The sequence below is a fragment of the Nanorana parkeri genome, unplaced genomic scaffold (assembly GCF_000935625.1).
Source record: "Nanorana parkeri isolate BGI_ZX_2015 unplaced genomic scaffold, ASM93562v1 scaffold898, whole genome shotgun sequence".
Classification (NCBI taxonomy): Eukaryota; Metazoa; Chordata; class Amphibia; order Anura; family Dicroglossidae; genus Nanorana; species Nanorana parkeri.
Genome location: NW_017307166.1, coordinates 214,429 through 228,786, shown reverse-complemented (window position 1 = coordinate 228,786; position 14,358 = coordinate 214,429). Strand labels below are relative to the sequence as shown.

General features: G+C 42.9%; 1 protein-coding gene across 1 annotated transcript in view; it reads left to right on the top strand.

Moving 5' to 3' along the window:
• The window catches only part of FAM188B2 (family with sequence similarity 188 member B2), a 45,229-nt gene extending 32,396 nt beyond the window's left edge, over nt 1-12,833 (top strand). Inside the window, exons 8-13 of the mRNA XM_018565886.1 lie at nt 1,850-1,915; nt 2,816-2,886; nt 3,159-3,231; nt 4,919-5,089; nt 11,169-11,349; nt 12,689-12,833. Of these exons, the coding sequence (XP_018421388.1) occupies nt 1,850-1,915; nt 2,816-2,886; nt 3,159-3,231; nt 4,919-5,089; nt 11,169-11,349; nt 12,689-12,831 (705 nt within the window). The 3' untranslated portion in view covers nt 12,832-12,833. The remainder of the gene's footprint in view (nt 1-1,849; nt 1,916-2,815; nt 2,887-3,158; nt 3,232-4,918; nt 5,090-11,168; nt 11,350-12,688) is intronic.
• Nucleotides 12,834-14,358: the final 1,525 nt, after the last annotated feature.

Below are 14,358 nucleotides of genomic sequence, written 5' to 3'. Positions count from 1 at the left end.
TGTTCAGATTTATATTGCTTATTGCCTGCTGTAGAAGCTCAATGGCTCAGATAGCCTTGCATTGTATAAACATAGCAATCTACAAATAAAATAAGCATTTAGTACAAAACTAATGAAAAGGAACATGCATTGTCTTTATGTTTACATTATTTGTAATGAAAGAATGAAATCTCTAGCACTTCCTCAGAAGCTTTACCACTGTAGGCTCAAAGACAAGAGAGGAAAGTTAGGTCCATCCATATCTAGCAAGATCATACGATTATCTATTGGGGGCAGGGACGTCCCGAGGCCTGGTGTCACCCCGAGCGGAGACCGGGTGACACCCCACAGTGGCGTCATCATGCATGCGCGTGACGTCACCACGCGCAGCCATCTAATTGACGCCTGCTGGCAGCCATCTTGGTGTTAGAAGAGAGGAGGGGACGTTTACCAGGTGGGATGAGGTATGCCTCCGTGTCCCCTCCTCTCTCCTGATACTGTCGTGCTCTCGGGCCATGACCAAGTGCCTGACTTTTTAGAGGGGGTGACACCAAAATGACTGTCAGTCATTTTGGTGTCACCCCTCCAATGGTGTCACCCGGGTGCGGGCCGCACCTCCCGCACCGCCCTTGTGACGGCACTGGTTGGAGGCATTCAATTGAATAGATTAGAAAGCCTGTATGAATCACTGAGCTTGCTAGTGCTCCCCAATTCTATTCCATCCACATAAAACTTGAATGTTCAGCTATAAATATTCATGTTTATGGACTTGTTGATTGATGGCTTGTCGGCAATTGGGTCACGCATGTCTGGCGAACCTCAAAATACAGGTCAATTAAGGCCTATGTGGCCTTTACTGACAAATCTGTATCAACGTTTTACTTAAATGCAGCCTTTTGGAGGTCTGGTACATTTTTCATCAATCCAGAATTGTGCAGTAGATTACCTACACTGGGCCAGACTCCCAGATAACCTTGCCATGCTGTGCCTGTAATCCCATTTGTTCTCATACTCTTCAAGAGTCTCCATACATATTTCAATGTAGAAGCAGGCTGATAGTTGCGCTCAATACACAGGGAGGTGCCTTTAAGCTCTCAAGATGTACATGGCATGAGCATAAATACACTGCTGAATTTGAGTTGGGGCTACTCTTATTGCCAATCACTATGATACTTGCACGCAGTGCTTAATTTTGTTCACTGATATAGATCACTGAATTGCAAAGTTAAAATTCAGGTCTTTAACACACACAAAAAAAAATAATAATCAAGTATTTTGATTGGTTGCCACTGGCAACAAGAACTTTAGCTTTTTGTGCACGTACATCAGTCTCTGCAGCATCAGAAGCCTACGAAGCGCTGGGCTAATGTGCAGGGGAGCAGGCCCTTACCTGAACCTGTGACGGACTACAATCTCATGTTTAGTTTACTAATTTGTGTCGAAATTGTAGTTCATCACAGGAGCGAGCTTCGAGTGATGGCTACTTTACAACACACTCAGGGACCATGGGAAACAAAAGTAGCCACACTCCAGAAGGAAGGACAGTGTCAGCACCAATTCAGAGATGATTTGAGGATCTACAGCCGAGTGATACACAAATAAGATACATTTTTTTTAATAGTTAAGGTAGTTGAATGTATTTTTAATATTTAACATCTGAGTTTAGTGTCACTTTAATATTGAAGTAAGGATACAAGTGACAGCACGGTGCTATGGTATCCTCCATATTTCTGTCTTGGCAGATTCCCTCTAAATTATAATCTTTGATGTACATTTATATCAGATCTTTAAAATAGTTAATTCCATTAAATGTTGAACGTAATGTAAAACGCTTTGAGACATAATAACAGTAGTATGCTTTCATTGACAGCTCCACTTGTTTGAATTTGTGGAAAAAGACAAGATGGAGAAATTCCTTTGTGCACACATACATTGTGTAAGTCTCTATAATATGTTACAATTTTTATCAATTTATTGGTGTCTGCGCATTTTTCTACTGAAATATGTTTATCTGCCCAATGATTTGTAATTGTGTCCCATGTTCTCCTGCACTGCTTGTCACTGCTCCCCACCCAGATTGAATGGCGTACAGTGCCATTCAACCACTCCCTATGAGCCCAGGGTGTCACAGAGACACCCCTTTCCTTTGGGTTACGTTTTCTTGAAGCCTCAGCTTACCATAGCTACATAGAAAGGAGCTCACAAGTAATCTATGTGCTGTGCTGCAGTGAATACTCCCACCACCAGCAATGAAGAAAAAGGTATGTATGCTTTAAATCTTTTGTAAAATGGAGTAGGGGGGAGGGGGTCCAAGTTAAAGTGCGCAAATGGTCGCAAAAAAAATGTATGAAGCACACACCCTTTCCCAAGACCACTTTATTTACAGATTTTAGACATAATTCTCTATGATATTATGTGTAAAAAGTTTATTTCTACACAAATCTAACCTAATGTTTGAGTTTGCTCATGTAATACAAGGTTAAAGGATGTCTTAAGTGCTAGTCTGTCATGTAACAGGGTCAACCACTTTAGAACCCTGATCAGCAGCACCACCTAATGGCAGCTTTGCACACCCAATAAAAGCAATGTAATGCTAAGCATACTTCATCATAATATAATTTTTTATTCCTTTTGGTTGTACAAACTTTCAGACCACACACAGTTTTCAAATACTAATTTGATACAATCAGCATACTTATGTTGTTATTGATACTTTTTGCGGTTGTCCATGGTGCCCAAATAATGAGCTTCTACAGCTTAGAAAATAAAAATATAAAAGCAGATTGGCTGTGCTCCAATTGAGACAAACTTTCTGATGTTTGCTTGTCTTTCCTAGTTCAAAAATGAAGGAAGTCATGGAGTAATATTGTTTCTGTACAGTGTGCTTTTCTCCCGGACAATTTTGAGGTAAGACTGGATATGACGACCATGCCTACTTGGTACCTCTAGAGTTCTTTTTCTGTTTCCGATTCTATAATACCTCTTGGGTAATAGTCCAGTCTTTTGAAATATAGGGACATATTCCTAAATACCCTAAAATTCAGATTGATATTGTTATCTACTGTATGCATAGTTTAAAAATAGATATACTGCAAAATGGATATACATACAGCACTAAATACACACTATGCATAATTGTACTGATTAGGTATACTATTGTGTGTTTTGTTTTTACTTAGCGTTCACCATGACTTAGACCAAACAACAGCCCATCTCTTGCATTTTTCTCTGGGGAACTACACAGTAAGACAGGTGAGTAGATTAAATCCCATGCTCTTTTTCATTTTATTAGACCGGGAAAGACTTCTTTCAGATTGTTAATTTGTGTGATCCCATTTTGGAGATAAAAACCTCCCTGCTCTTACAAAAATGACTTTTGTTGCTTTTTCTCCTCTGTGCCTATTTCAGAGTTCTTTCTATAATTTCCTGTCTTAGTCCCTGTGGTTTCCTGTAAACCAGGAAATAAGGGGGAATCTTCCTATCTAAAATTAAAACAAAAACGTTTTGGCTTAAGCGGGGCGGGAGCCAAGGGTCAAGGTAAAGGAACAAGGAGGTAACAGGACTCAGGACATGTCAACAATACTGATTAAATAACCTCCCAGGTAGCACCAGGTTGTGAACAATCGCCGACAGCTGGGAGACAGGTGAGCACTGGACCCGCAGGTGAGCACTGGACTTGCAGGTTCCAGCACCACCCAGTGGTGGTCTGGTACCTGACAACTCCTGACTGCCTGGAAACACCTGCAGGTGAGCACAGGAACTGCAGGACCTGGTTCCAGCGCCACCTGGAAGTGCTATGGTCCCTGACATATGGCTACAAACAATCCAACGTATGTGAGGGTAGAGAAAGGAATGTTTCTAGTGTTAAAAAAAAGGCAATTTTTGAAGGGCTGGCAGAGTCAGATTAACAGTATTTTAATGTTAGTAATTTTGAACACTATTTTAAGGTCAGCTTTTTTATCTTTTTTTTTTTTAAACATGTTTTGCTTTTTTTGTTTGCTTTTCCATTATAAGGCCGTCCCTGCCCTGGTCAAGCAAACAAGATGAAAAGTGACAGCAGGGATGTGAATAAAATGCTTAAAAGTGATCCTCCTTATTAACTATTGGATGTTAGCTGTGGATCACTGGCTGGAGGTGGCCCAATATGCCCCTGTGATACTAGCATGTCCTGCTGCAGGAGCCCCTAAATATAATAGTGACTATGGCCAGGGCCGGATTTCCCACAAGCCCAACCAAGGCCTGGCCTCAGGGCAGCAGGGAGTAGAGGGGCAGCAGGGGTGTGGAATTCCTATCTCCCGATGCCCGGGACATGCAGTTATGGGCTCCGGGCAGGTAGTTGTTTTCTACATTTAGCTCTGCTTTGGGCAATCAGCTAAATGTACAGCGGGGAAGCCAACGCTTGTTTTGCACAAGTGATCTCGGCGATGCCTGCAGGGTCTGCCATTCTCCATTGGGGGGGAGGGGTTGGCGGGTACGGGGGCGCATTGAGGAACCTGGCCTTGGGGCAGCCGAAAGAGTAAATCTGGCCCTGACTACGGCTATGTGTACAGTGACTACATGTACACTTTCTCTAGGCTGCTTTTTGAAAAGGAAGCACACTAGCCAGATTTTAATTAAAGAAAAATCATCATTAGAGTGTACTCTATACACGTTGTTCTTCAGACTAGTGTTTACAAGCCTAAAAACTTATGCTAGTTATGCCAAAGAATTGGCAAAGAATGCTGGCATGATGTAGCATGATATGTATAGCATGTATGACATCGTATTGATAACAAAATACATAAACCTGGTTTGGTCTTTTGTTTGCCTTTTTCCACAAAAAGAAGGAAGATTACATATTTATGATTGCTGGAAATATACAAATTGTAAAAAAGAAAGGTTCTTTAAGCTAATAAATAAACTTTTTTTTCATTTTTCTACACTCACTGCTTTTGTTTAGGCTGTGTTAAACCTGATTTTAACAGGAAGAGCAAGCCCCCATGTCTTTAATGGGGACCAAATCCTGGAAGAACAAAAGCAGGAGCAGAAACTTCATGGAGTCCTAGCACGCAGTGATGTAGGCTACTTATACTGGAGCAGAGATGAAATGGAACAGGGCAAACTTCCCAAGGTGAGGCATAATACATACTGTGCTAGAAAGCTTTTTCCAGTTTTTTTACAGCTCCAGTAAATATGTAAGACATAGACGCCAGGTTAGAGCAGGAAAAGTGTCCTTTTCTTGTTATTCAATAATCCATTGTATTAATTTGCCTTGTGCCAGACACAGAAATGCATGTGTAGCCTGAGGACAGCACTATCTAATGCATCCGTTCACAGTACTGATTGGTCACTCCCTCGCCTGTCATATACTTTAGCTCTTGATCTCCAGACGTCCCTGTTCTTCAGCTGGCCATGAGAGGACGGTTGGCCAGTCCTGAGTGAGTGATGACCTCACATCTATGGGGAAAGTCAGGTGTCTGCTGGCAGACAGCTCTCAGGGCAGGTTAAAAAAGCTAGTCCTTATCACCACGTTTGACCCCATCCCCCCAGTAGGGTAAGTTGTGCTGGTGACATTCTCCACACTTCGCCCTTGTTCCATTAATTCAAACATCTTTGTGGTAGCACCATGCGACTGTGGCTCGTGAGGTTGGTCACATCATGCATGCAGATCTGACCACATCAGTTAGCACCTGAACCCATCCTTTTTTTGGTATCAGGTCAAATATAACTTTCATTTATGATAATTTCTTCTTTACAATACATGCCTTGTCTTTTTATAATAAATTGCTTTTTTAAAGAAAACTTTACTGAAATAAATGAGTGATTGCCCCACCCACTATTAAATAATACTCAGTTTGCACATGCACAGCATCATCATACAAGCTGACTTCACCTGTATAATTTGTTCATATTTAGGAAGACACTTCTTGTCTGAAGCAATAAATATTCCACTGGATCCATTCAGTAGCAATCACATATGTTCAATACACATCAAGACATGCATTGCAGTCATTGAATGATGGGTTAAGAGACACATGTTGCAGTCAAAATGGATGATAGGTTAAAGGGTCTAATGAGAGTCCATTGTATGTCACTTGTACATTTACAATAAAGTATTTTGTTTCTTTTTAATAAAGATCAGTTAACAGAAACACCGTACATACACCTTACCTTACCATCTTGTCTTGAATTGTATTGTGTTTGTAATGTCTTCCTTAAGGTGGCCATACACTGTACAACCATCGCAAGACCTTAGTCTTGCGATGGTTGTAAAGTAATTAATAAAACGTACGATCTGCCCATCTTGGACAGGCAGATCGTACTCTCGATCATCGCAAGCCCGCCCCCCTTAGGGGCGGGCTTCCGATGACCGCAATGCTGAACGGGCAGTGTGCACGTGCGCACACCGGCCCGTTCGGCATTTGTCTCCCGAGCACCGTTCAAACCAGCCGAAAATCGTACGATTTTCGGCTGGTTTTCTAGCGTGCTCCTTAGACAAAAGACGTGCAACCGTACAGTAGAAACGGTCGCACGTCTTCGTTCACACTGCTCGATTCTCCTACGATCGCGGGATTTCCCGCAATTCTCGTACGAGAATCGAGCAGTCTATGGGCACCTTTATATTGTAAAGCGCTGCGCAAACTGTTGGCGCTAAATAAATCCTGTATAATAATAATACCTTAAAATATCACACACTTAGCATTTGTAAGAAAACATTACAAATGTTATCTTAGTGTAAGATGTCATATGTGTAGTAATAGATTATGGAGCAACACGAACTACACCTGGGTTTGACTGTCATTATCAGATCTGATACAGGATATAACAGCTGTCCATGCTGACATGAGAACTCTCATGAGTGCTTTTACAAACAGACATGAAATGGGCAGCCAATGTTATCAGACAAAGGTCACAAAAATAACAAATAAACCAATGAACAATGTTACTATGCATGTGTCATCTTTGTTGGTCCATACTAGCTGACAGATCCAGCCTGGCAGGTAGATTTTACCCTGAGAATCTGATAACTGTCTATTGCAGTCTGATGTGACACAGAAACCACTTCTCCTTCTGGACAAAATGTCAGGGTTTGAAAGCAATCCCCTAAAGTCTCTGGGTACTTTTAGTGCTGGCGTACAGGAAATACAGTACATTAATCAGAGGCGTCTTTAAGGTGCCCACACACCTTGCGTTAATCGTACGATAATTGTAGGAAATCCCGCGATCGTACGATTATCGTAAGGTGTGTGGAATCCGTGCGGCCTCTACTACTGTAAGGTCGCACGACTTTTATCTTACGAACATGTTCGAAAACCTGCCGAGAATCGTACGATTTTCGGCGGGTGTGTAGCATGTTCGTAAGATAAAAGCCGGACGGGCCGGTGTTCGCAAGCGCACACTGCCCGTTCGGCATTGCGGTCATCGGAAGTACGATCTGCCTGTCCAAGTATGTCAAAAAACTGCAGCAAGCCCTATTTTTCCTGCTCTGGAACGCATCAAAAACACATGCAAACGCACTGAAAGCCCTTTTTTTTTTTTTACAAAAACGGCCCAGAACGCAGCAAAAAAACACAAAACACACTGCACTGCGTGTGCAGAGACCCATGCAGATCTAGTCCGCATTTGGTGTGAACAAGCCCTTAATCCCAGCAGCCAGGAAGTTACAGCTGCTAGAGCTAGAATTTAATTTCTGTCTCATATCTAAATTCTACATATAAGTACCCTATGGAAGTAACGCACAGAGTGCAGAGGTCAGATGTAAGGAACGCACAGAGTGCAGAGGTCAGTAGTAAGTAACGCACAGAGTGCAGATGGCAGTAATAAGTAACGCACAGAGTGCAGTAATAAGTAACGTGCAGAGGTCAGATGTAAGGAACGCACAGAGTGCAGAGGTCAGTAGTAAGTAACGCACAGAGTGCAGATGGCAGTAATAAGTAACGCACAGAGTGCAGTAATAAGTAACGTGCAGAGGTCAGATGTAAGGAACGCACAGAGTGCAGAGGTCAGTAGTAAGTAACGCACAGAGTGCAGATGGCAGTAATAAGTAACGCACAGAGTGCAGTAATAAGTAACGTGCAGAGGTCAGATGTAAGGAACGCACAGAGTGCAGAGGTCAGTAGTAAGTAACGCACAGAGTGCAGATGGCAGTAATAAGTAACGCACAGAGTGCAGTAATAAGTAACGTGCAGAGGTCAGATGTAAGGAACGCACAGAGTGCAGAGGTCAGTAGTAAGTAACGCACAGAGTGCAGATGGCAGTAATAAGTAACGCACAGAGTGCAGTAATAAGTAACGTGCAGAGGTCAGATGTAAGGAACGCACAGAGTGCAGAGGTCAGTAGTAAGTAACGCACAGAGTGCAGATGGCAGTAATAAGTAACGCACAGAGTGCAGTAATAAGTAACGTGCAGAGGTCAGATGTAAGGAACGCACAGAGTGCAGAGGTCAGTAGTAAGTAACGCACAGAGTGCAGATGGCAGTAATAAGTAACGCACAGAGTGCAGTAATAAGTAACGTGCAGAGGTCAGATGTAAGGAACGCACAGAGTGCAGAGGTCAGTAGTAAGTAACGCACAGAGTGCAGATGGCAGTAATAAGTAACGCACAGAGTGCAGTAATAAGTAACGTGCAGAGGTCAGATGTAAGGAACGCACAGAGTGCAGAGGTCAGTAGTAAGTAACGCACAGAGTGCAGATGGCAGTAATAAGTAACGCACAGAGTGCAGTAATAAGTAACGTGCAGAGGTCAGATGTAAGGAACGCACAGAGTGCAGAGGTCAGTAGTAAGTAACGCACAGAGTGCAGATGGCAGTAATAAGTAACGCACAGAGTGCAGTAATAAGTAACGTGCAGAGGTCAGATGTAAGGAACGCACAGAGTGCAGAGGTCAGTAGTAAGTAACGCACAGAGTGCAGATGGCAGTAATAAGTAACGCACAGAGTGCAGTAATAAGTAACGTGCAGAGGTCAGATGTAAGGAACGCACAGAGTGCAGAGGTCAGTAGTAAGTAACGCACAGAGTGCAGATGGCAGTAATAAGTAACGCACAGAGTGCAGTAATAAGTAACGTGCAGAGGTCAGATGTAAGGAACGCACAGAGTGCAGAGGTCAGTAGTAAGTAACGCACAGAGTGCAGATGGCAGTAATAAGTAACGCACAGAGTGCAGTAATAAGTAACGTGCAGAGGTCAGATGTAAGGAACGCACAGAGTGCAGAGGTCAGTAGTAAGTAACGCACAGAGTGCAGATGGCAGTAATAAGTAACGCACAGAGTGCAGTAATAAGTAACGTGCAGAGGTCAGATGTAAGGAACGCACAGAGTGCAGAGGTCAGTAGTAAGTAACGCACAGAGTGCAGATGGCAGTAATAAGTAACGCACAGAGTGCAGTAATAAGTAGTGTACAGAGGGCAGTAATAAGTAACAAACTGAGTGCAGAGGTCAGATGTAAGGAATGCACAGAGTGCAGAGCACAGTAATAAGTAACACACAGAGTGCACAGGGCAGTAATAAGTAAGGCACAGAGTTCAGATGTAAGGAACGCACAGAGTGCTGAGAGCAGTAGTAATTAATGCACAGAGTGCAGAGGGCAGTAGTAAGCCATGCACAACTAATTATAGAGCCGCCTCTGACATTAATACACTAGAAAGGGAAATTAGTGATCTGCCAGCTCTTATTGTGATTGTGCCATGTTGCTAACATTTATTTTTGAAGAAATACAAAGTACTGATCCACAAATTACCTTGCTGGGGTGCAGGAATACTCATATTAATAGTATAAGATCACCAAGTTGCACATAAGTGGCTGATTGCACCAAACCATCTGTAACCCCAAATCCACCTAAGAAATAAATGTCAGTTAAAAACTACAATAGGACTGCAAGGCCATCCACTGATTTACAGAAGGGAGATCAGGACATGATGCAAAGACCCAGAGGAACATGGCTGCCACGTTGGGTAGTTTCCAAATTACATGTTCCCACATCTTAAAGGAGAACTATGTGCTCGCGGTATACTGAGACGCCGCAGCCGGCCCGGATCCCGACATCGATGTTGAGATCCGCCCAGCAGCATGAGTGACAGCTGGCTCTGCCTATCTAGAGGCAGAGCCAGCTGTACCCGCCCCCTCCCACGTCCGTTCCGCCAGTCAGCACTGGCGGATCGGAGCGGGGAGTGGGGAATCCAGCCCCTCCCCTGTCACGGCAGAGATCCGTGACAGGATCGTGAAGTGAGCCAACGCCGGTATGTGTTCGCTCACCTCCTGATCTACTGAGCCGACCTGTGACAGTCTCATTGTCACAGGTCGGCTAGAACTATGAGGTGAGTGAAAAGTACTCACCTCATAGTTCTCCTTTAATTATTGCAAACCAAGCTTACTGGTGTCTATGGATGGGACGGTTGATTAAAACAAATACATCACTGTTTTTGATGGCGTATATGAGGGCCACAGTCTCAAGGGCCTATTTGTAAAGATCTGTGGCGTCTCCTCTTTGCACACAACTGTTAATGGTTGGCTCAGGTTAAAGCCCACAGTCCAGACATTTTTTGGTTTTCCTTTTGGATTAAGCGGTGTAGGTTTAGAACCTCTATCAAGCTTGTATTGCTGTCTGTGTGCCTGTTGGAAAGATCTCATCTGATTTACTGTCCCAGTGACACTTATCAGCCCTGACAAACAAAATCATCTCTAGGGCAGGACGCAGATAGGGTTGCCACCTGTCCAGGATTCACCCGGACAGTCCGGGTTTTGAATGCTGTGTCAGGGTTTCATGGCAGCAGAAACCCGGACACAAGATGTCAGGCAGGCGGGGCAACCAAAATTAAGATAGGAGCTACTGAAAATAGTCTCAACTGTGATTTACATATGATTGGGTGGCGCTATTTACACATGAATAAGCCACGACTCATTCTCCCAAAAAAATGCCCACGCGTCACTAGAGTGTTCGGGTTTCGATAGAAGAAAAGGTGGCAACGCTAGATGCAGAGGTAATTTTCCCTAGTGGTGTAGGTAAAGTCGGTAGATAAAATGTTCTAAGCATTAGGAAGTGGGGAGAGATCTCCCCAACAGGTTTACAGAAAGATACAAAAACCTGACATTCGCTCTAACCTTTCCCCTTCTATAGCTATAAAAGTAGTTTAGACTGGATTTTGTATTTACTTACATTGTACAACAAGAATGTGGTGCTGAGTCATAGTCACCCTTTACTATCATTGATTTTCAGGTGGGAAGCATGCTAAAGACTCCAAAATATCCTATTTGGCTGTGTAATATAAATGGAACATACAGCGTCCTGTTTGGAACAAACACGTCTCTCTTATGTGACTGGAAAATGGAACATGTATTTGACCTTTATTTCTACAGTGGGCAACTTTCTCAGACCAAAACCGTGCGTTTGACAATAGGTGTGTATACATTGTATTTTAAAACTTTATTCAACGAGATAAATGCTGCACGGCTTTTTCTACATAAACTAAGATTTTCCATGTTCTGCCTCACTTATCAACTACCAACTACTTCACTTGAACCCAAATAATGGCTGCTTACATCAGTACTAACTGGCCATCCAAGCTCCTGTGGAGGAATGGGTACACAGGAAGTACCCTCATGTGCACTACACATTCAGTGTACCTGGCTCACTCCCGTCCTACACCCCCTTCCTGGTCGTCCTGTCCACCCTTAAAGTGACATTAAACCATCAGATTTTTTAACATAAAACAATACTGTAATGTGTGCCTTACTGTAATCCATGGTTGTTTCCCTTCTCTTTGCTACTCTTCCTTTTAAATCCATCTCTCTTCTCATGCTGGGCAGAACTTGTTTTGCAGCATACTGCCTTGTCTCTGAAATGAATACATGGTGTCAGTGTGTAGGTTCACAACCTGAGCCAGCACTACAGGAAGAGGCACTCAGCTGCAAAGGGAAGTTCTCCCCAAGCATGAGAAGAGAGAAGGATTTAAAAGGAAGAGCAGCAAAGAGAATGGAAACTACCATGGATTACAGTAAGGTGCACATTACAGTATTGGTTTATGTTAAAAAATCTGAGGGTTTAATGTCACTTTAAGCAGATTGGTGGATATACCATGAAGATTTATCACATGCACATAGCCACCATTCTACCTCAGCAGCACTGGATGGAAGAGTGATACACTCGTCTCTGACAATACATACTCGAGTGAGGCTGACAATACCCAGTAAGCAAGCAAAACTTTGCTAATATTCAAGTTTCAACCAATAAGCTCCCACCATCTCCGTCCTTGCTGCTAGACTGGTTCCCTCAGCTTCTTCTCCCCTTCACTCCAGTGGACTAAGGACCGCTGACCTCATCACGTGTTCTGCAGGTCCATTGACCTGCATTAGACACGAGGATGCAGAGGGACATCCAGAGCAGAGGAGGAAAAGAAGTGAGCACTGACCACTGTGGGAGTCAGGATAAGGTAAGTAAAACCAGTTTATTTAAGTCCTCGAGAAGAAATGACCTCTTAGCCCCACTGCAAGGGTACGTTTTTTCTTTGCCCGGAGATGGGCTTTAAACACAGACTGCATTTATCCCTGCTAATGCTGCCATCTTTGCCGAGTTCCATAGCCCCCCTTGGTGGCCTAGCACCAAGAGGACATACATGGCAATGCTCTACATAGGGAATTTTCACCTTAGCACTTGTGTATATACTGGATAGAATTCATGGAAATTGATGTCAATGTATCTAATAATTGGCGTTTTTAATGATTTGCTTCTATTTACAGACACCCACTCACATCCATGGGAAGGACGTTATAAAACAGAAGGGGGTGATCATGAGAAGAGATTTCCCTCGCTTGAAATGACAGTCAGAACCAAATGGGAAGGAGCAGCTATTAACTGGAATGGGGCTGTACCATTTTTCTAAAGACAATGGGGGGAATTTATCAAGACTGGAGTAGACCAAATCTGGAGCAGTTGCCCATAGTAACTAATCAGCTTCTCTCTTTAGTCTGTTCAGTTAAGATTTGAAAATGAAAGAGAGAAGCTGATTGGTTGCCATGCACATCTGCTCCAGTTTTGATAAATTCCCCTTAATGTGCGCTTTAAGAGCTTGGAAATGTTTCAATTAACCTATTGAATACAAAATGGGATTCGGCTATTGATTAGAGTCATTCTGTATAATGCCAATCAGCTAAAACGTTGCATTAATGTACTGTAATGCATTTTCTAGTATAAAAATGATTATCCATTATCTACCACAACACTGAATTACCATGAAAACTGGATGCATGATGCAATGCGTTTTTTCATGTTTTACTCAAACAACTAGCCAAAGAATAGTCTAGCTGAGCCTTTTATTTTAACTTTACCTTAATTAAAGCAAGAAACTGTAACATTTGAAATAATAAAAATCATACAAAGGTCTTTGCCTTGTGTTCCTTAGACCTCCGCAGAAATAAAAAACAAGTAAACCACATTCTACAGACAGCTTTATCGGTTGTGGGTCTGAAGAAGAATTATTATTATCATTCTTATAACACAGGATTTATATGGCGCCAACAGTTTGTGCAGCGCTCTACGATATGAAGGGAGGCAGTACAGGAACAGGGCCCTGTTCTTGAGAGCTTACAATCTAAAACATAAGGACAAGGGACACAAAAGATATAGTTGTGTGGGCACGAGTTGTTTGGGAAAAAGGATGGGGGAGACTCTGGTGAAATTCTGGAGATGAGCATGGGAAGAGGTGACAAGAAAGCAGGAGGTGTTGGGAGGACGGTTTGGATGATATTTTGAGACAAGATTGGTGATGTAGCTCGGGGCAGAGCTGTGGATGGCTTTGAAGGTGGTGAATTGTATTCTTTGGAAGATCAGAAGCTAGTGGAGGGATTGGCAGAGAGGGGTCGCAGACACTAGGTGGTTGGTAAGGTGGATGAGACTGGCAGCAGCATTCATGACAGACAGATGGGTTTATAGTAGAGGTGCACCGAAATGGACATTTTAAAACCGAAACGAAACCGAAATTTTAAAAAAATGTCAGGCCGCCGAAACCGATACTGAAAATGTTTTTTATTTTTTCAATATTTTATAAACTTTAATTTTTTTACTTGACATGAGAACATTGTTTGTTTACTATAACTACAATTATGAATGAATGGGGGTGATGTAGATTACTCCCATTCATTCATAATTGAGGATATATTAACCATACCATATACTCAATTATGTACACACACTCAGCGATCACTGAGTGTAACAAAAAAGAACAAACATGTGGGCGCAAAGCTGAAGGGGCTATATGACTAAGTAAGACATAGGGGTCTATTCATGAAGCTGCCGAGGGATCTGGCCGTAGCTTCGGCCCCAGGACCCCTTCGGTTCAGTAGAACCGAGGGGGTGCTGTACGAGCTATTCACAATAGCCCGTACAGCTCCCGATCATGGCCGAGCGGCTC